At 41.1% G+C, this 22541-nt stretch overlaps 2 protein-coding genes across 3 annotated transcripts; both read left to right on the forward strand.

Moving 5' to 3' along the window:
• Nucleotides 1-650: 650 nt before the first annotated feature.
• FABP7 (fatty acid binding protein 7) lies at nt 651-3975 on the forward strand. Its single transcript, XM_035538991.2, has 4 exons — nt 651-823; nt 1220-1392; nt 2023-2124; nt 3611-3975. Exons 1-4 carry the CDS (start codon nt 751-753, stop codon nt 3659-3661), a joined length of 399 nt encoding a protein of 132 aa, XP_035394884.1. The 5' UTR covers nt 651-750; the 3' UTR covers nt 3662-3975.
• Nucleotides 3976-6315: 2340 nt separating this feature from the next.
• Nucleotides 6316-22275, forward strand: SMPDL3A (sphingomyelin phosphodiesterase acid like 3A). 2 transcript variants are annotated; one of them, XM_035538909.2, is made up of 8 exons: nt 6316-6479; nt 8263-8476; nt 9014-9158; nt 12188-12284; nt 15029-15207; nt 16435-16615; nt 18536-18660; nt 19839-22275. In XM_035538909.2, the coding sequence occupies exons 1-8, from the start codon at nt 6365-6367 to the stop codon at nt 20148-20150; spliced, it is 1368 nt and encodes a 455-aa protein (XP_035394802.1). In that variant the 5' UTR covers nt 6316-6364; the 3' UTR covers nt 20151-22275. The 2 variants fall into 2 exon arrangements, with proteins under 2 accessions (XP_035394802.1, XP_050565895.1); XM_050709938.1 differs by lacking the exon at nt 6316-6479 and adding an exon at nt 6825-7054.
• Nucleotides 22276-22541: the final 266 nt, after the last annotated feature.

Raw genomic sequence — 22541 nt, forward strand, 5'->3', positions numbered from 1 at the left:
AAGGGAAAGACTCTCTGGCATTAAAAAATCTTACTAGATGAAATGGTTTTAAGCAATTTCCTTTCGTTCTTTGCTCATTCTTAGCTTCCAGATGGTGTCAGTTTGGGAGGCAAGACGCTGTTTCCACACAACAATAGCAAATGCCAATTTCAGGCAGCATCGGGATGAACGGCACAAGATGGCAGGGGAAAGGAATCTGCACTTGGCCAACACTGAACAAACTTGGCTGGAAAGGCCTAAAGGGAAGGCTTCTAATGGAGGTGTTTCTGTGGTAACGCATTTTTATTCAAGCCAGGTCTTTCACATTTGGCACCCGCTTCTTTTTTGGCAGCGGGAGTACAGCGTGGATGGTTGGTGCTGTGGGGTGCTGAGGTGAGCAGGCCTGCCAAGCGCATCCCTCTGCCCTTCCACCCACAGCAGACCCCCGGGTGGGCACCACCTGCCCCAACCCTGGGCACCCAGCGCTCCCCTTCCCCTCCCCAGCAGCCAGCGGCCCTCGCCCCTTCCCGCCCGGGGCCTGCCCGCGGCCGCCCCTCAGCGCCCTCCCGGGGGCCCCGGCGGCGGCGGGGCGGGGGAGCGCCTTCCCCCGGCGGGGCGGGGAGGCTCCGGGCCGCGGCCCCCGGCCTGCCCGCGGGGGCGGACCGCCGCCATCCCCGCCTGCCGGCCCCCCGCCGGGCGCCGGCTTTATATGCGGGGCGGCGCGGGCGGCACGGCGCTCCCTGGTACCCCTAGCACTCGCACCCGGCCGCCATGGTCGAGGCTTTCTGCGCGACGTGGAAGCTGGTGGACAGCCACAACTTCGACGAGTACATGAAGGCGCTGGGTAGGTAGAGCCGGGAGAGCCGGGTCTGGGGCGCCGTGGGAAGCCCGAAATGCAGGAGAGCCCCCTCCCTGGCTGCAGGAGGCGGCAGGGCGAGCACGAAGTAAGGACGAGCGCTGCCGGGGCCCGCGGGCTGCTGGCGCTCGCCGTGCCCCCGAGCGGCGGCTCCTCGTGGCACCGAGCGGGGGCAGCGGCAGGCCCGGGGCTGCGGCCGTGTGGAGACGGGTGGCGGGGGCAGCCGCGGTCCACGGGCGGGATCGGCGCGAAAAGTGGCATTTCTCACTGGTAATCTAAAGCTGTGGAGCGGGGGAGGAGGTTTGTGCGCCTCGGTGTGTGGCGGGAAGGATGTTTTAGGATAACGAATGTCTGATGGATCTTTGTTTTTCCTTGCGGGTTTAGGAGTGGGTTTTGCTACACGGCAGGTGGGAAATGTGACTAAACCGACTGTGATTATCAGCAGCGAGGGGGACAAAGTAGTGATCAGGACTCAGAGCACTTTCAAAAACACAGAAATCAGCTTTAAACTTGGAGAGGAATTTGATGAAACTACCCCAGATGATAGAAACTGCAAAGTAAGTGAACTCTTGGGCTGCAGTGGCTTTTTTTTTTCTTCCCCCTCCCCACCCCCCAAGGTTGTATCCTTTGCAGGGTGGGATCAAAGGAGAAAAAAAAAGAAAAAGTAACTTCTGCTACTGCTAGTTGTAGCACTGTGAAGGACAGGAGAAAAAGGCAAGATTGCATCTTACTTGTGTACTTGTACTGTGTCTTGTCTGAATCAACATACTGTGTCTTCAGCCCCCTTTCTACCTCCTAGTGTTGAGGAATTCTGTTGGGTGCTCATTTTTCTTTTGATAGAAAGATCATTTGGTACAACTTTTTCCAGTTGAAATGAGGGAACGCCTTCTCCCTGTGTCATTGAGGGCTTAACATAACAGTTACCCCAAAGCACATCTGAAAGGATGTTGCCTCTGAGACTGGAACTCAAAGGAAACTTTTTCCTTTCTTTGATACAAATGCTAATTGTATGGAGTTCGCCCTTAAAACAAGGATTATTCATGTGCTTGGCTTTAAAATGGCTGGGACTACTTTATCTTTTCAGTAGATGCATGTGGATCTAGAGAGAATTCTAGAATTCTAACATGCGAGTAGAATCTTAAATACCTCCAAATCAATGAGTGTCTGTATTTTTTGATTTCTCACAGTCAGTTGTGACCCTGGATGGAGACAAGCTAATTCACGTACAGAAGTGGGATGGCAAAGAGACAAACTTTGTTAGAGAAATAAAGGATGGCAAAATGGTAATGGTAAGTATAAAAATCACTGAGCGTTCACATACACCACTAATATCGTTATCTCAAACTTTGTCAACTTTGCGGGTAAGTGTTGCTTGCACACAAAACCTAAAACTAATTGGTGGGGAAAGCTAGCAGAGATTTTTCAAATGTTTATTTTTTCTTTTGCATCTAGTTTTACTGACTATTCAAAAATTGCTAATGGTTTTAGGCAGGCCAGCCTGTACATATGCCAAGTGTATCCTTTCTTTCTAGACCTTATGTGAACGCACAAGCAAAAATAAATAAGTAAATAGTTGCGGTGATTTGCAAATTATGAAGTTCTTGGTTATTATATAGGCAATGATTTGTTGTCAGTGATAATGTAGATTTCTTTAAAAATGTTTTATATATGCACATGTAAATGCAGTTTAACTGCACAGAACAAGTATTTCCGTAGGAAAATATAACTTGAGTATTGCAGGAGGTAATAGTATTTTCATATTTCATTTAAGGGCTTATTCTTCCTATCTTGTTGAAAACTGATTAAAACAGCAATAGTCTGAAGAAAAATCGTTCTTGTTTTAAATTCCCATTATCTTCCTGACTTTTCAGGAACAGGAGTATGGGATGGATAAATGGTATAAGTTACTGTATTTAATGTCCAGACTGACAATACTCATGCTTATTTTTGGCGTAGAGTTGTAGCTTTCAAAATAAAACCTCTTCAGCTATTTTAATTAATCTATGTGATTTGGCTGTTGGAGAAAAACAGGTAGCTTTATTTTCTGAATACTTCAAAGAGTATCTGTGTGGATGGAGACTTACAAATAATAAACTTTTTAAAGTTTATAGTCAGTGCAGCATAGTGTGACAGTGATTCAAGGAAAAGTACATTTTGTTTTTGGAAACAGAAACACATACACAGAAAAGCACTTCCTTTGGAATTTGAATGCAGTGAGATGCTATATTCCAATTAGCAAAATACCTCCAAAGCTCACACACAGCACTTAGTGTTTTTAAATAACTGCAGTAACTGGAATATTTGGCAGTTCTAGCCATATAAGTGCATAGAATGCATTTTAGTATGAGATTCTCCTTAAGTATATGCGTATGCAGAATAGTATAGAATACAGAAATAGGGGAGTTGGATTTTAGACTGCACATTTTGATTAACTTTAGCAAAATAAGTGTTAAATCTGTATTAAAATGATAAATTTAAGAAATTACATTCACAAAATTAGAAAAATTAAAAGTCATTTCTAGCCTCACTTTAGCTGTATTGTGTGTATTATGTGTTTCTTTGGTTTGAAAGTAGCAAGGATAAAGTTACATTAATATGGGAACCATAACTTTGAAATTTTTCCTCTTGTTTACTTAAAATATCAATAATGTAAATTTTTTTATAAATTATGCAATATAAAACAACGTTGTTCTCATATGGACTTCTTAGTATGTGTTAAGTCTTTACAGAAAATGTCCAGTATCTAACATTGCTGTCTTTTCCTTGAACTTGCAGACTCTTACCTTTGGTGATGTGGTTGCTGTTCGCCACTATGAGAAAGCATAGTTTACCTGACCCCTGTCCAGATGTTACTTCTGGATGGATTAATGTACCGTCCATAACTGAAAGTAGCTTAAATGCACATTTCTGGTATGAAGTATTAATAAAGATTTTTTGGGGGGTGTTTTTTTTAAAAAAAAAAAAAAAAAAAAGAAAACTTTATGCCATCAAATTGGCAGACTTGTGCTGTATAGTGCAACAGGTTAAACTTTGCATTAAAACTCTGAAACACTTGCCTTTCTTTTTTACAGTAAATGGAACATATTTGAATTGTTTTGGAATGGAGATTCAACAGAAATTAAAACGTTTTTTAAACCTGTGCTCCTTTTGCATTTTATGGGATAATATGCCAGTGTTTTAGAGGGAGTTGTAAAAGTTCCTTTTTCTCAGTTAAGCAGTAGGAAAGCATGTGATACAAAACCCTGGGGCATTGGCTGTATGGAATGTGGGATACATGGGAAATGAAAAACTGCCTTCATTCAGAAGAGGTAGCTTTGCTGAAGCAATCTAAATAAAGCCCCTGTCTTTTTGTGTAGGCAGAGGTGAGAGGTTCAACCCAGTTTCAGCTCCCCTCTTCACTTGAAACTTGCTATCCGGTTGTCCTGCTAAGGTCATCAGATAGACAGCCTTTGATTTCTGTGGGATTCCCATAGTTTTTGTTTTAATAGTTATGAGAGTTATTTCTCTGTTTTTGATTTGGTTGGTGTGGGGTTTTTTTGTTGGTTTTTGCAAATATACAGAAGACTAAAGTACATCAGTGTTCAAAGAGTGAAGTGTTTCACAGGATGGGAGGAAAGGACTGACAAGATAAAGGGCAGGACTGGGGGAACCCAACATACAAAGCTTGTCTTTCATCTTTCTCCACAGGGGTGGGAGGGAAAACAATACAAGACAAACCTTCTGAGATTCCTCTCCCTGCACTGTAGTTTCATAGCAAATATGTACTGGAATTAACAATGCACTGTGAGCAATTTAAGATAAAATACTGTGTAGAAAAATTAAATTAAAACCTTCCTGGAAAATATTCCCTAAAACATTAGTGGGGCAAAAACTGTCCTATACTTTATCTTCTTAGGAAAACTGAAGCAGTTGCTGGCATCATGGAGGAGCATGCTTGGAAACTCCCATGTTTTCGGACACACTGGCTTGGTGGCACATATTGAGATGTAGGTAGCTGCAAGCCTTTAAACAGTGGAGCTGTGGCATTCAGTTGCTCAGTACTGGGGGAGTGTGGCTGCAGAGGGAGGTGCAGGAGGGGAGCCCTTTCTAACCTCCCAGGCCTGATCCTGTACTGTGCCTCCCCTCAGATCTGCAACTGGATATCATGGGAAGTGGCTTCTTGCTTCCTTAGATAGACAGCTTTCTTCCTTAAGGGCTAAGGTAACCTCAATAGCTTATCTCACTCATCCAATAAAAGTTCAGACACAACTGTGGCATCTAGCCAACAACAATACAAGCCTTAATTTGTCAGCTTCACTTTTTCACACAGAAGCTGCCTGAAAAGAACATCAATTTTTTTTTCTTTCTTTTTCCTTATGGGGAACACTAGAAACGTAAAAGACAGTCCTTAATTATGAGCTATCATAAATATGTTTTAAATGGTGGATATTGATCACTTAAAATCTGGGAGCTAACTTTTCATCAGAGAAATGTAAACTTGTTTCAATGGTATGGGGAGCTGGATGCTTTTTGTTTTGGGCTGTTTCAGCCTCCATGTGCTTAAGCAGCATCTTTTGTCCTTTGGTTTTATTTGCTCATTTAAACCTCAGTTTCAGCTTTCATTTGTCTCACCCCATCTCTGCCTATCCGCCCATGTGTGTATTCATCACACTGGCTGTGGTCCTTGCCACCTCTCCGCAGAGAGATGGGAACAGCTGTTTTTACTTCATTACTGAGGAACACAGACTTGGGTCTCCATTAGTGGCATTCATCTTTGTGACAAGTGATTTATGGGGCATGAAGTGAAAAAAAAGAAAAAAAAAGTTTTAAATATGAGACAAAGAACACCGAGACTGTTAAAACTTGGTTTACACATAAAGCCTGAATGTTGAACATTTTACATTACTTTCACTTTTTAAAAAAGATGGCTTTTCCATACAGATGTGCATTCTATATGTAACATATGAAACCATCATAAATCTTATTTGTGAGGTACTTTCCTGTTCTAAAGATGAACAATATTAATGCCAAAGTAAATAAGGGCAAGAAAAAATGGAGAAGTGTGGTATTCATGAAGTGCCTGTGGCACTGTTCAGACGAGAGAGCGGGAAAGTGAAGGAAACACTGACACAAGGGACCTCCAGCTCTGCTAAAACTGGCTTTGCAAGCCATTGGAAAGAAGATCCGAATAGAAAACCACCCTCAGCAGGTGGACATGGAGGGGCAGTTTGGGGATTGATGACAATTACTCTAATTTGCTACTAAAACTGACACCGAGTCCTCCACAGGAAACTATTCTTGAGCAATGAGCTCCTCTACGGTAACGCGTAACAGTGGGGCTGGTGTTTACAATATAACTCAGCATTTTCCCGTGAGGAACCTTCCTTCCAAAAGCTACCCTAGACTCGCTCTGGCCTCCCCTACGTCTGCCAAGAACTCCTCACGCTGCCCGGGCTCGGGCAACCCCGGGCTCGCCCCTTTCCTCCCCTCCCGGCCGGGGCGGTCCCGCGAGCAGCCGTCGGCGGGCAGGGCCCTCCCGGCACCGCCAACATGGAGCCGCCGGGGGGACGCGCCGCCCGCCTGGCCCTCGGCCTGGCGCTGCTCTACTCCTTGCTGCGAGCGGCCGAGGCAGCGCCGGCTGGCCCGGGGCCCCGCTCGGCTCTGGGTGAGTGAGGCCGCCGACAGGCCCCGTAGCAGAGCGGGGGCCGGCGGGGGCCCGGCCCCGCGGAGGGGCGGCGGGCGAGGGGGCAGCGGCGGCTCGCGGTGCCCGCCCGGCCGATGGGGGCCCCGGGAGGGGAGGGCCCCGCCAGCCTCCCGGGGCCCCTCCAGCCTCGGGGGTCCCCTGCCAGCCCCGGGGATCCTCTGCCACCCCCAGCAGGGCCGGCTGCCTTGGCTGCGAGTCCCATAACCCGCAGCGTACCCCGGCTCGAGGGGCAAGTCCCGTCTGGCGCCTCCCTGCGTGTTTTTACCCAAATATAGGCTGCTGCCGGTTTACGTCCCAGCTAGCTGTAACTTTTAGCTAACTGAATGCAGTGCTGTTTAGGTAGGTGGGGGTTAACCAGGGTCTCCAGGCAGTCGGCAGGGTATGCCGCGCTCCAGCCGGTGTCAGGTAAGGTGAGCCGTGCCCTGCCCGCCGTGCGGTGCCCTGGAGCATGCCCTGCAAACACGAGTGCTGTGTCTGTGCTGTCAGCCAGCAGCGTGCTTTGCCTGGCCTGATTTCCGGCACAGTAACAGCCACAGGTGAGTGCTCTGACATTGTTTGCATGGGATTTGCCGTCCCTGTGAGCACAGACGTCTCAAACCAAGCGCGCAGCAGTGTTCAGGCGTTTCCGCGTCTTGTGCTCGCAGAAGGCGTAGCGTTGTAGATCTGAAAGGTTGCTGCTGGGCTTTGCTTCCTGAAATAAAGCTCCACAAGGTCGAGCCGTGTGTTGCCTGCTCTGTTGCTGAGCGAGCATGTGACCTTGGGAAAATCAATTTATATCTGTCCCGGTTTCACAACTAGTGCCGCGGATAGACTTGCCTTTTCCAAATGCTTTGAAACTGACAGAGAGAAATTGCTCATGTTTTACATGGAACTTGAAGGCTGCTAGTCTCATACAAGCTTAATTCATCTTGTTCAATATATTCCCGTGCTCTTGAGTTTGTTTGTTTTTTTTTTCCTGAGCAGTGCTAAGTGACAAGTGACTAAGAATGTGTCAGCCTAGAAAATACTCAGTATTTAAGGCTGACACACCTCTCTTTGGTAAGAAGCCCAGTCTTTTTGCTGCTGTGGCTGCTAGGGAGAAGCGCTTTGAAATCCGCACACATGCTGTTTCTTGCCTTTCCTTCTAGACCATTATCTTTTATAGCAGCCTCCAGCCAGGGAAGGTGTAGAAAAATAATTAAAATTGTTACTCCCTTTCTTTTCAGGTGGTAGAATGGAGAAGTCCCTCTATCACCTCCTCTGCTCTTCAGTTTCCAGATTGCTATAAATGAAAAGGAGCTCCATATTCCAGCCCCTACCAACCTCCATTTTTTTTTTCTGTTGAATTGTTGAAACCTATGCCTCTGCTTCTGTTTTCAGTTTTTCTAAGCGGACTATGTGAAGTAGTCTTATCAGGAATGCACCACTCATGCACACTTATCAGGCAGGATAATCAGCAATTTGTTAAATTCATTCTCCTTTACAAAACTTCAAAGAGGAACAGCAGTAGAAAAAAATGGAGCAAACATGGGGTTATCCATGTGTACCCAGTTCACATTTGCAAGTTGTAATCAGAAAGTCACAGAACTATTATATATTTTTTGAGTGAAATACTTGCACTTTTTTGAAGTCAATGTCAGGGATTCCTGTTCAACTTTAGATTCAGCTAATTATTTTTTTTTTCCCAGGCTATATAAGGAATGGGATTCTTAGAAGCCTGGTGAGAAATAATGCATTTTCTTTAATCTTTATTTTCTGTAAACAGGACAGTTCTGGCATGTATCTGATCTGCATTTAGATCCAACTTACCACATTACCCCTGATCGCACCAAAGTTTGTTCTTCTTCCAAAGGAGCCAATGCCTCTAACCCAGGACCTTTTGGAGACTTTTTGTGTGATTCTCCGTATCAACTTATTTTGTCAGCATTTACATTCATGAAGGATTCAAAGCAGCAGGCTTCATTCATGATTTGGACGGGGTAAGTGTTTAAGTCACTCTACAGTTAAAGCTTTTAACAGCTGGATAGGCATATAGTGCAGTAATTCACAAGTTTATATTCACACCAACACATCCTCAGTTTAGTATCTCACAAATGCTACTTTTAAAGAGTCTCCACTTGTCTGAGTAGCTAATAAGTGGAAGATTGAGTATATAAGGCCTCAGGAAGAGATTTTGATCTCTGTAACCATTTGTGGGTATTGTTGGACTGTTCACTGTGACACGTGCCACATGACTTTATTAGTGCAAGTTAATAAACGTGCTGCGGGGAGGGTGGAAAGTAGAAAAATGAAAGCAAAAGGAAAGGTCAGAGGAATAACTGACTGGAATGAATTATCATGGGAGGCACTGTATTTTTGTCTTAAGGTCATTAAATATAAAGTGGATATCTTTTTAGATGTCCTTTGACAATATATTAGGTAGTGGGTTCTGTAAGATGTATCTAGAATCAAGCTATATTATAGCTTATGACTTCTAATCTTAAACTCTTTGTTAATAAAACCTTCTCCTTTTTCAGAGATAGCCCTCCTCATGTTCCAGTGAAAGAACTCTCGACAAAGCTCGTCATTAACATCATTGGCAATATGAGTTCTACAATTCGTAGTTTCTTTCCAGATCTTCAGGTTTTCCCAGCCTTGGGAAATCATGATTACTGGCCACAGGTAAAACAAATACAAAATTTTTTTAGGTACCATGTTGAGTGTGTTTCTAACTCTTCAGAGGGCAAGTATGAGGAAAAAAAAATAACAGTGAAATTTGTATAAATGTTATTCTGGAAACAGTATCCCAGGGTTCTCCAATTAGCATTTCAAATGATAAATAAATAATTCCAATCAAAAATACAAAGTACATTTCTATGTGTTAAGTTACCCAACCAAATATTGGTGTCAGGTAAAATCTGTACATTGCCTGAGGTGATGCAAATTTACTGTTAACCATTCCTCTCCTTGTGGCTTAGAACCACCAGGTCTCATCAGTGTGTCAATACACACTTTTTCATGCTATGTAAGCCTTACATATGTGTAAGTCAGGTGTGTGTACAATAGTTTAACATAACAGAGATAACATCCTTAGTGCATCTGGCAGCATGTGGTAAAGTTCAAGACGTGCTGAAAGACCAACTGGAAGTTTACCTGTGGACATTAATGGTTTTTCTGTTTGTTTGTTTGTTTTTGTCACACTGATGGAATAACTTTTGTAATGTTCCCATAGTTTTGCCACTACTACTAAAATGTGTCTTTCTTTCTTTCCTTATTCAAAATTTAGAAATATTCCCATTAACTATTTACTGGATATGTGGGCCATTGCAGCTGAGGACAGTGCTTCTTTACAGTCAGTGATCTGTGAATATTTTTCTTGGCATAGCACAAAAATAAACAGTTGCTTCATTTGTCCTTTAAAGCATATTGCAAGGTGATCTGGCAGCGCACAGGACTGAGAAACAAATTCTGTCATTGGATCTGAGGGGATCGGAAGGGATGTTGAGCAGTTCAACTAAAACAATTTGATAAAGGCTTTTGTTCCAGCCTTCTGTGTTATTTAGGCCTATTGCGGGATATGTAGTATGGTAGATGACTTTGGTATAGTAGTATCATTGCCTGTAATTAGTGATTCCTAAATCAGGGAGTATTGGAGAGGGAAGAGGGCAATGTGAGAAGGAAAATCAGAGCTAAGCAAGTAGCATAGCTTGGAGCTGTGAGTGCCCAGACCAAGCTGGGACTGGAGAGTTTTGTGGTCTTAAGCTTTTAGTATAGCTTGAGCTTGTCATGTGCACTCACAGGAAACAAGGTTAGTTCACCAAAGATGATTTGGTAAATACCACCTCAGATGAAGTTTAACTCGTTGTATTATTTTCATTTTAATTAAAAAACAAAAGTTAGCAGAGAATAGTTGTCATTCAGCAGTCTCCTGTGGTATAAAGGAAAAAAGCTGTATACAGTAACCCCATAAACAAAGAAAGATACAAGTCCACATGGCAGACACTGACATTTGAATGTAGTGACACTTTTTTGACAAATATGAGTTTTGTTTGTGAAATTAAGTTTGAAGGTAGAAAAAAGATGGTCAGCAGGGGCAGCTGGACAGCAAATAGCGTTTTGAAGCAGGCTGCCTATTGAAGTAACTGTTTTGTTTGTGTCCAAAACCACACGAGTATTTTTGTGGTGCTTTGTTTCGAAATGGCAGACTCCACTAATGCACAGAACTGGCATACTTTTCTGTTACTGTTGGAAAAAGACCATGGGACCAGAAATTCCCCACTATGAGGTTGTTGGATTTTTTTGCTCTTGAAGACATTTTTATTTTTCTTGCGGACATGCTTGGCAATACGTACCATAGACTGGAAGTAATGTGGAGCAAGCCACACTCCGTAGGCTGTTCCAGAGGCCTACACACTGTTCTTCCACAGCTGTGGAGGCTGTTTGCTTACTATGCGCCAAATAATTTTATTGCTTTCTATTGCGTTCTGACCTATCCATCATAATGATTTCACGGTCTTGGATGATTTTTCTTGCAGAGCCTATTAAAAATACTACTCAGGTTAATCAACCACTGGGATACCTTTTAGACTTTTTTACTGTGACCTTGGTCTTTCTGCATAGTCTTACTTTGTTTCACATTCTTGACCCTGCTTACAACAAATGCCTTAACTGCTGTCTGATCCAAATGTTCACTGAACACTGATTTGCCTTTTAGAGCCCAAGACCAAACCACCTTCAGTCCATAACATGGCCTCTTATCTGAGATCAGACTTTGCTGTGTCTCAGTGACTTAACTCTGGCTGAACTGGTATGACTCAAAGCTTTCTTAGTAACCAATATCTGTGCATTACAAGCAACAAATGTCTGAACAGACTACTGATTGCACTACTTCTAGACGGAGACTTAGTGCCTAAGCCTCTAATAAAGTAAGTTTAGTTTCAAAGATCTTGAAAAGGTCAAATTCTGTGTTTAAGAAAACATGCACTGTAATAGTGTTCCTATTTTTTGACCTCTGATTTTTTTTTCCTAGCATTAAAGGTCAAAGCAGGTATTTTAGGAAAGGCAAGGACAAACTGGAATCTCCCTGTCGGGGTGAGATGGGAGCATGGCTCTAATCAGGCTGTGGCACTTGGGCATTGCTTGGCTTGGACTGAAAAGTGCTGCAGTCCTTATTAGAGCTGGTGAATGAAAACATTGACAAAACTTTTCTTCTACATTTTAAATCAGAACTACAGGATATCGTGGAAATATTGATTAATCGCATTGAAATATTTCTGAGGGCTTTAGTGGAATTTCGGGGAGCTATGTATCCCAAGTTGTGTGAAAAATTCACCTGCTATGTAAGAAACTTGGGTTCAAGCTTCTCCTCCAAGAGACTGTATTTTTAGAAGGTAGACTGTGAATCTTTGGTTTATAATTTTGCAGGATGTATGGTTTTCTACTTAGCTGTGCTCCTAAGGCTTGAAATATTTCTGGCATTAGTTTAACAATGCATTAACATTGTTAATGCTGTCAGTTCTAAGATTGGGATTTTTTTCCTGATCAGCAATACTGCATGGTGAGAAGTTTTGTTGCTTTCTGATGTGCTACCTGGTGATTACTAGTTACACTTATGTATTATGGGAGAAATCAGGTGGGATGATAAATTAATTTTTTTTTTTTTGTATGTGTGTCTGAATGATAAGACTTAGGCAAGTTCTGCTGTCTCACAGGATCAGCTTCCTGTAACCACGAGTGAAGTTTACAATGCTGTAGCAGATTTCTGGAAGCCTTGGCTAACTGTTGAAGCAATCAGTACCTTCAGAAGAGGTAAAGTATGTCAGTAATACATCATAAAGCTAGGGCTTAGAGAACTAATGATCCTATAGATTTGTTCCCTTTGTTTAGCTTTCTCACAGAATGAATTGTTACAGTGGATGATCTAGAATCACAGAATGGTTTGAGTTGGAAGGCACCTTAAAGACCACCCAGTTCCAACCTCCCTGCCAAGGGCAGGGACACCTCCCACCAGACCAGGTTGCCCAAAGCCCCATCCAGCCTGGTCTTGAACACTTCCAGGAATGGGGCATCCACAGCTTCTCTGGGCAACCTGTGCCAAGGCCTCACCACCCTCTGAGTGAAGAATTTTGTCTTTACATCTGGTCTAAATCTCCCCTCCTTTAGTTTAAAGCCATTACCCCATGTCCTATCACCACACTCCCTGACAAAGAGTCCCTCCCCAGCTTTCCTGTAGGCCCCCTTTAGGCACTGGAAGGCCACTATAAGGTCTCCCTGGAGCCTTTTCTTCGCCAGGCTGAGCAACCCCAACTCCCTCAACCTGTCCTCTTAGTTGTCCCTCTGCACTCTGTCTCTCCCCTCGTTGTCCCTCTGTTCTCGTCTCTGGTGAGGCCACACCTCAAGTACTGTGTTCAGTTTTGGACCCCTTACTTCAAGAAGGACATGGGGGTGCTGGAGCTTGTCCAGAGAAGGGCAACGAAGCTGATGAGGGGTCTAGAAAACAGGTCTTAGGAGGAGTGGCTGAGAGAACTGGGGTTGTTTAGCTTCTAGAGAAAAGGAGTCTCAGGGGAGACCTTATTGCGCTGTACAATTACCTTAATTGTACAGGTCATAGCGAGGTGGGGATCAGGCTCTTCTCTCAAGCACCAGGAGACAAGGTGAGGGGAAATGGCCTCAAGTTGCACCAGGGGAGGTTTAGGTTGGGTATTAGGGTAAATTTCTTTACGGAAAGAGTTGTGTGGCATTGCAATACGTTGCCCAGGGAAGTGGTTGAATCGCCAGACCTGGAGGTCTTCAAGAAACGTGCAGATTGAGAACTTAGTAGCATGGTTTAGTGGTGGACTTCAGTACTAGGTTAAAGGTTGGGCTTGATGATCTTGGAGGCCGTTTCCAACCGGAATGATTCTATGATTCTATGATAGGAGAGGTGCTACAGCCCTTTGGTTATCTCTCTGGCCCTCCTCTGGACTTATGCTAATAGGTCCATGTCCTTCTTGTGCTGGGGGCCCCAGAGCTGAATGCAGTGCTCCAGGTGGGGTCTCACAAGAGCAGAGTAGAAAGGGAAGATCACTTCCCTTGATCTGCTGGCCACGCTTCTTTTGATGCAGCCCCGGATATGGTTGGCTTTCTGGGCTGTAAGCACACATTGCTGGTGCATGTTGTGTTTCTCATCATTCAGCACCCCCAGGTCCCCTTCTCCTCAGGGCTGCTCTCAATCCATTCTCTGCCCAGCCTGTATTTGTGGTTGGCATTGTCCCGCATTGCCACGCACAGAGGTGAGACTGACTGGCCTGTAGTTCCCCGGGTCTTCCTTTTTTTTTTTTTTTTTTTTTTTTTTTTTTTTTTTTTTTTTTAAAACAGGCTTATTTTTCCCCTCTCCCAGCCAGTGGGAACTTCACTAGACTGTCGTCTAGTGAAAGACGTCTACTTATCAAATATGATGGATGGCAGCTTAACAGTAATGCTTCTTCTGGAAGAAAAATGCTTCTTCTGGAAGAAGTTACTTAGCTTTTTGAATATCAATGCTTATCTTCAGGGTACATTTGTTCTCCTTTGCAATAGTCATTACTGCTTCTTGTAACATGGACAGTTTTATTGGCTTTTTACCAATACTCATAAAGTATCTTATTGCCTTCAGGACCTCACAAAAAGTACATTTCTAAAAAAAGATGTATGATGCACAAGAAGAGTTAATTTTAGTTGTACAGAAATTGATGACATGGTGTTTCTGTTTTTATTACTGTATGGAATAGGCATATATTTCTTCAGATTATAGTAGTACCTAGTCTTGGTGATTGTATTGTTAATTACATCATGTTTGTATCCAACTTACTAAACTAGGAAGATAAGGATATGCTAATTATGATTTTTCGTTTTAGCAAAAGACTGAAAAATTCAACCCAATTTCCAGACATTAGGGATTTGGAATTTTAATTTGTGTTTTGTGTCCTGAATAAGAAGGACATCTGGGTAAGAATGGAAGTAGGAATTCTAATAGGAAAATAAAACTCAAAGGAGCAGATCTTACGTTAAAGTATATTGTTACAGTTCTATTGTCACGGCTTCAGTGAAGTCCATGAACTATGAAATTGCACCCGTTGAAGTTCTGTTTGACATGCTCTTAATTATGTCCTAGTCTAAAGCTAAATGAGTTTCAAAGTACAAGGCTACTAAACTCAAACAGTTAGTTCCTGGACAAACCTATGTGTTTGCAGTATTTTAAGAAATGTATACTTCTAACAATTACTACATCTCTGTTTGTGGTAGAAATGTTACGGGCACTTTTTGTGTGTGAATTGGATAATTGCATATGGAAACAAAAACAAAGGCAATTACAGGCAAGAATTCATAAAATATTCAGCGTCAACTTTTCCTACTAAAATGTTCCTGAAAACAGATTCTTAAGATGTTCTGTTGTGATCAGGTGATACATAGCTTGATAAAACACATCCTATTTTATTAGAAAGAAGACAATATGTTGTTGGTCTGTACTTTGATTCTAAAGTTGTGCTTTGAAGCCTTTCTTTTTTCAGATAATGTTGGTCTTACTTTCACAGGTGGCTTCTACACACAGCTGTTTGAATCAAGCGTTGGCTCTCAACCACTCAGGATAATCAGTTTGAACACAAACTTATATTACAGCCCAAATAGCGTGACTGTGAATATCACAGACCCAGCCAACCAGTTGGCCTGGCTGGAGGGAATATTGGAAGCGTCTTCACAAAAACAGGAAAAGGTAGGGGTTGTGAACAGAACCCATTGGCATTATTAGTTTAAACTTTGAAGAAAAGAAGAAACTAAGAAGAAAAATTGAGATTTAGAGCTTAGTGATATGGTTTAGTGGAGGACTTGTTAGTGTTAGGTCAGAGGTTGGACTAGATGATCTTGGAGGTCTCTTCCAACCTAGATGATTCTGTGATATAAATATGATTTTAGAATAATATTAATGTTACCAAAGATATGGAAAAAATCACAGTTTCATTTGTACTAATAATTCTTTATTGAATATGCACATTATGTACATACTACAACAATTAATACAATAATTGAATACTCTTTCTCAAATAATGCAGTAAAATACCTTTTCTCACTTCTAATGTAAAATGCTATAGGAGTCAGAAGGAAAATACTTTAACTTTTGTTTCTGAGTCTTTTTACTCTAAGCCTTCAATTTTAAAATGTGCACCCATGGTCTAAGACAAAAGTTAGTGTATTTCATTTACATTGTTATGTAATTATGAGTATGAAAATTAGATATTAGAAAAGATTTTGACAACCACAAAACTTAGCCAAGCTTCAATTTGAGTGCTATAATAATAATAAATTGCCTAATAATACTCAGTTTTGAAGTGGGGTTATAACTTGTTGCTCACATTTATTGATTGGTGTGGGGATTGGATCATCAGCTGACCAGGAAAAGTGTTTAGTTTGAAACATGTTAACAGTTGTTTTCTTTTTAAATATTATATTATAGTGGGGGGAAACGAGATCTTTCCCTTTCTTGTTCCGTTGGAAGCCAGTCTCAGTCTAAACAACAGACTTACAGAAAGATTGTAATTAGTTCTTCTATGTTTATGCTGAATATCTGACCATTCCCTATAATATTCTAACACAAAACTTTTTTGCTATTCCCTTGAGGTGCCAAATCATAAGTCTTGCCCTAGTTAACTTACATTTTCATTTGAAACAATTGAACACATTTTTCTTTGCCCTAAAATCATGCAGAGAGTTAGCAGAACTTTCTTCAAGAATGCACTAAGAAAAAACTATTTTTCTCATTATAAATTTAAACATACTTATTCATTGTATTTTGTATAATAAAACTGCTGTGATTTCTGGCTTTCAGAATGCCATTTCAAAGATAGCATCAGAATAAAATTGTGTTAACCTTTTCTAAGTTAAAGCTAAAACTATCAGTTTCAAGGGAAGATGCTAATTGTGTTTTCTCTATCTAATTTCTTAGGTGTATATAATAGGACACGTACCAGTAGGATACTTGCCATATGCAAGGAATACTACGGCTATCAGGGAGTATTACAATGAGAGACTAGTGAAGATTTTTCGCAAATACAGTAGTGTTATTGCTGGGCAGTTTTTTGGCCACACACATAGAGATAGTATCATGGTCCTCCTGGATGAAGAAGGTAATGATGCTCATTGAATCCTTCATCTTTTCCTTTTGGTTTAAAAACAAATTAATGTTTTCTTACATGGTGTTACCCATCAGTCTGTGTTGTAAATAACTGAAAAATGAAATTGTGAAATTCTGCTATTTATCTACAAAAGTTCAAGCCTCACACACTCGCAGATTTTTTCCAAAGAAAACCTTGCAAGACAGACTTTTTTCTGAAGTTTGAAGAGACTCTGCAGGCTTCCTATATTTTTAATGAATGCTCATGCCTAGACAAGAATTTCTACTCTTTCCTCTCCACTTTCTCAGTGACATGGGCAAATTGTACTAGCCAGTTGCTATTGTGTAATGTGTCAAAGGGAATGTTCTCAGGCCAACTAGACATGCTCTGTGTTCTTGTGTTTCCTGCATCATTATTGTGCCTCTCTGCTGAGTTCCCTGCTGCTTCAAAGTTAATTAAGATAGGGGTAAGCAGGAGGCAGGGGAATGAAAGTCTCTGCTTGTTGCACCTCTTAGAGCAGCTAATTTCCCTTCAAGAAAAGCACCCAGGTTTGAAAAGTTTGTTTATTGCTTTGAAATCCCTTAATTTTAAGTGTGGATATTTCTGTATGAAGCACTCTTACATCTCTATCAGAAGATCTCTAACAAGTAGCTAGTTAAATACTTGTGTCTACAGCATAGTGAGGAGTCTACTGCTTTGGTTTACACAAAATATTCCAATATTAATTGGCTCCTTATCTGTGTTTGTTTTTATGTGAACTCATAAAAGCAATGCCCAAAATGCGGACTGGGGTACCAGAGTTTTAAATGACTTACCTTCTTGCATACCGTTAACATGGAATTAATGTCCAGTAAAAATCAATCCAACACAAGTGAAAGAAATGGCCTTTAATACGCTCAAATGGGTTTCAGAACAGTCTTACACATGCATGTTTTTGTACCTTGTCCCATTTGTGCATAAAATCATCACCTCTACTGCAAATTTCACTGAGAATAAACAGAACTTGATGCATTCTCATTACAGTTTCCATGTGCAAGTAACTGCTTCCAGAGTATTTTAATAATTTTGCATATTTTGACAAAATCCAAACAGTGAAATTTCAAGTAGCGTGGTACAGTTTGTGTTTATCTGTACAGTTTTAGGCTGTCTTCTCTTTATGTCATTTTTCTTTTTGACAAAATTTCAGAGAATTCGAGATAAATATAATACTATAGCCAACATCAGCATACTGAGATACAGAGCTCAATGTTATCTCTTCTGAAAGTATTTACTGATTTCTAGGCTTTAAAAGCTTCTTGTCATTTGTGGAGACTGGCATTGTGATTTCACCACCATGATGTTGTTGGAGAAAGGAATGGTTAGGGTTTCTTTTGTTACACAGAGAACCTCTCAATACTCTTACCTGCATATTCTGCCTATTAAAACTTTTGTATGTCCTCATGTTTCAGTTACTGTAAAGATCAATGTTTACTAACTAGATTCTGGGCTAGTCTAGATGAGTGAAGTCAGAGTCAGTTTATGATACCCTGGTGTTTCTAATAACATTATAAATACACGAAGAACAAATACATAATGCAACATGTAAAGTGTAGCATGAGGAAAGCTACTCAAAGTTCTGGATATTTCTTCAGTAGAAATATACAAAGTACAGAGGCCTTACCTGCAGGCAAGACCATTTAGCACTTGGATAGTTGAACTGGTGTGAAGCCTCCAGTATAGATAAATGATAAGCAGTGGAATGTGGGTACACAGATTTTGGTCCATTGAATGGAAATAAAGCAATTCATAGTGGTGTAACTAATCCAGGGTAAAAAATTGCTGATGTACCTAAGCTTCTCACTCTAGTTCTTGTTGTGTTGGTTCTCCATAAAAATATGTTTGAGAAAGAAATGATTGAAAGGTAACTGTTTCCTCCGCTCCCTTTTCCTGCAGAAAAGCCAGTAAATTCCTTGTTTGTGGCACCTGCTGTAACCCCAGTGAAGAATGTATGGCAAATGGAGTCCAATAACCCGGGTGTCAGATTCTATCAATACGATCTTCTCGATTATAGCTTGCTGGTAAGTAAGGCTTTTAAAGCATTGTTTAGGACTTAAATATTTAAATACACTGTCACTAAAAATTACAGTGAGATGTCAGCCTTTGTAGTATTCTGGTAATCGGTGGAACTTTGGTGCTTACTGTTATTTTTCTTCTTGGGCAAAGAAGATGAAATCTGAAAGAGAACTTGGTCAGTCTGTCTGGCTGCAAGACTACCCAGTGCTTCCTGTTCTCTGAACATTCCTGCGATGTAGAATCAAAGATGGTCGGAGTTTTTCTGGGCATAATCCTGAAACTGATTGCAGGGAGTTCAGCTCTGCAATGGTGAAGAAGGTTCATGCCAGTTATTATTAGTTTGTTTACATACCAGTGTTGTTTGCTGGTGATTGCCTGAGCTTTGGGAGGCACGAAGTACTTCTACAGGGTATAGAAGAGCAGATGAAGAAAATCACACTTCTAGCCATGTGATGCCTTTCATAATCATGCAGCTTCCTATATAGGGTTTATACTTTTAATAGGAAATTATAAAGACTTTTTAAAGGAGAAAACTTAGAATACTTCTGTATTCTTTATTTTTTTTGGAGATATAGTGAATCCTGTATGGTGATTTTGGCTCTGAGTAACTCAGACATTCTCTCAGTAATTCAAAGTAAAATCTTGACCTTGCTGAGTTCAGTGACAACACATCCTGTGGCTTGACTGAGACTGGGGTTTCCCTCTGGAGATCTGTGCTAATGTTGTCTGCTTCTTTCCTGTGCAGCTTTCATTCCTGTATCTCCATCTCTCCCTTTCCTCTGAATTCTCCCTGGGCTGTTCTTTTTCTGTCCATTCTGCCCTTCAAGCAGTGTCCACAGAGAAGAGTTCTGGATTTCACCCTTTTGCCCCAGACCCAAGCCAGACACGAGCATAGTGGAGTTCGGTTTACAGTTTGGACAGGAAAGACTTCTAACAGTGCCTCTGCTGCCTTTTGTGTTTCCTTTTTCTTCTCCCCATCCCCCCACCATTACCACACTGCAAGTACCAGCTTTGGGTGTAAGCCCAGCTCTTGGGGTGGGACGTGACCTTCTATTCATTTGTGAATAATGAGGAGTGACAGCTTCCTAATCAATATATCACTCTAGAGACTTAATGAAGCAGGGAAGAAAGCAATACAGCCGTGCCTATTTTTTCTTCTTTTTTTTTTTTTTCCAAACTGTAGGATCTTTGGCAGTTTTACTTGGACCTCAGAGATGCCAACAAGAAAAATGAATCGGACTGGAAATTAGAATACATCCTGACTAAAGCTTATGGTATTGAAGACTTGAAGCCTGAAAGCTTATATGAAATGGCCAAGCAGTTGTCTGTGCCACACAGCAAGCTGTTTGAGCAGTATTACAATAACTTCATTGTCAGTTATGACAAAACCATTGTCTGTGAAGAGGGGTGCAAGACCTGCCAAATATGTGCAATCCAATATCTGGATTATTCCTCATACACAGATTGTATCAATCAGGAAGCAACATGGAGATGAAGTCTCCAATGCAATGTATGCCAATATTAACTTGAGCCTTTGATTTAAAAAATCTGATCATCCTCTTGCTCAAGCGCTGACATGCTGCCAGGGAACCTGTGGGACTTGCCTGAATTTCAGGGGAGTAATAAATCTTCCTAGATTTTTCTTCTTTTAACCGTATTTTCCTTCTACATCTAAATAAAAGTTTATTGGCTGTGTAATAGTGGCCAGATATTTTGCTGTTGTTTCAAGTGTCCTGTGCCCCCCTGTAACAGGCATCAGGATGTATGAGAAAAGAAGTTACTCAGTTCTTTGGAAATCCAAGTTTCTTATCAGGATGTGTAAACGTAAGCAATGCCATTTCAGGCATGGGAATTGTATGGGGGTGGATTTCAGCCATCTGCTGCTGCGATTTACAAAGTGAAGTCTGCAGAACCTCTGTTTGCGGAGGCTGGAGTGCAGTTACCTTTTTGATGTGATGCCAGTATTAGGCATTTCTGTCCCTGTGCCAAGTTTCCTTTTCTCTCTTATCCTCTTAAATTCACCTCTGTTCAGGGGCATATTTTAACAACAGCATGAATGTGACTTAATGGATCACAAACCTCCAACCTGAAAATACTTGAAAGTACTCAGTACACCTGAGTGTACTTTCAGACTGTGATTATCTAGCACCAAGTGCTTCTTTCCTATGATAGGCCTGTGTATATTGGTGCTGCTATCAAGCAGTCAGCTGGCATGAGATTTTGCAGCACACTACGAATCAGGTTTAAATTAATCAATATCAGTAATTAGTATATATATATTGTATATATATTAGTAATATCAGTAATTAGACTAGCTAATGTGCAATACAGGCAAACATGCACTAACCATTATACTTCTTGGGTTTCTCAGGTTTCTGTGTTTCATAGAGCACTTGGGCACTTAATGCAAAGCTTATTACATGTATCAATTTACAAGTGCACAAACCACTTCTTGGGACTGTGTGCACAAGATGATATATTAAGAGGGCAATTTATCTAGTGCATACAACCAAGAATGATCTTTACTATTTTTCTGTCTCATCAAGAGTCATACTTTTAGAAACTTTGGTCAATATAATATCATATAGACTCTATTTAGAAAATATAATTCCACAGTAACTAGACTGTGGCAGTGGTTATGAGACAAATCCAGTTGCTAACTGTTTATTTTCATGAGATTAAAGTCTTTATTGTAGCTGTTGAGGAATTTTCTGGTTTTCTTTCCATCCAAGCTTGAAATACTTGGAAAATCTGTCCCCAGATATTCCACTAAGTCTATAGTGTTCATAATTATAGATGCAGATACTTCAGATTTGTCACGCATCAGTCATCGGCAGAGGAAATGGCTGGTTTCATAAATTTGCATTCAGAAACAAATCCTCCTGTGGCAACTGTGTTTAGAAATGCCATTAATGATGCATAACAGGTAGTTGTACTGTATTTTCAATTTTGTTCTCAAAGAAGGTATGTGGGCATGTAAACTCTCTAGAGACATCTATTCTGGCTAATCTTGAATGTATCTGGATATGTAAATAGTGCGAGTTAACATGGGTTCCATGCAGACTGTCACTGTGAGGAAGTACAAGAAAGTTTCAGTGGTATATGTTGATGATTCCCTCTTTGTTGGATGTGTTTATTGTTTGGTTTTCTCATGGTTTGGTTCATTAAAAAAAGCCTGTGTTACCAGTGTCACTTCTCCAAGGGCAAGCAAAGTTATGGGTGGATAGCATACAGACAATTACAGCTGATTTTGCTCCAATTTGCCAGATGGGTTTTGTTCAATTTAGTTTTGTGCTTTGAACAACTGTCTCTTTTACTGGTTTGTTTTTGTGATTTCTCTGACTTCTGTTTAAACTTAATACCTACAAACCATCCTGGAAATGTGCAATAAGAATTACCTAGTTACGTTCTCCCACTAACGATATTTTTATTGCCGAATCTTAGGGAGAACTGAACCATGTAGCAGATTAGTTACAGAGCTCTGGTATGCTGTTGATGAGTTCTTAGGCTTCTTGCCTATTTTATTTCTTATTTCTTTAATTTCTTGTCTCTGTGTATGTCTGTAGTTATTATTTAGTGAGCATTAAAAAAAATAAATGCCTACAAATGTCTAATAGCAATCTATGATCTGTTTGTTTGTTTGTTTTAAAAACATAAATGCTGACTTTATCTGGACTTTAGATGAAGCCAAGTCCTGGATGGCACCAGCCAAGGAAGTTGTTTTTGTTTCAGCCAGAAGGACATATCCCCTAAAGAGTTATATTTAGCTAGGGGCCATCTACTAGGATGCATCCAGTTATGCAGCCTGGCATTCTCTACTTCTCTTATACGTAACTATATTTATTCAAGTGCAAATGGAACTGGCCAAAAAAGATCCAGGAATATG

This window comes from Cygnus atratus, chromosome 3, assembly GCF_013377495.2.
Source record: "Cygnus atratus isolate AKBS03 ecotype Queensland, Australia chromosome 3, CAtr_DNAZoo_HiC_assembly, whole genome shotgun sequence".
Taxonomy (NCBI): Eukaryota; Metazoa; Chordata; class Aves; order Anseriformes; family Anatidae; genus Cygnus; species Cygnus atratus.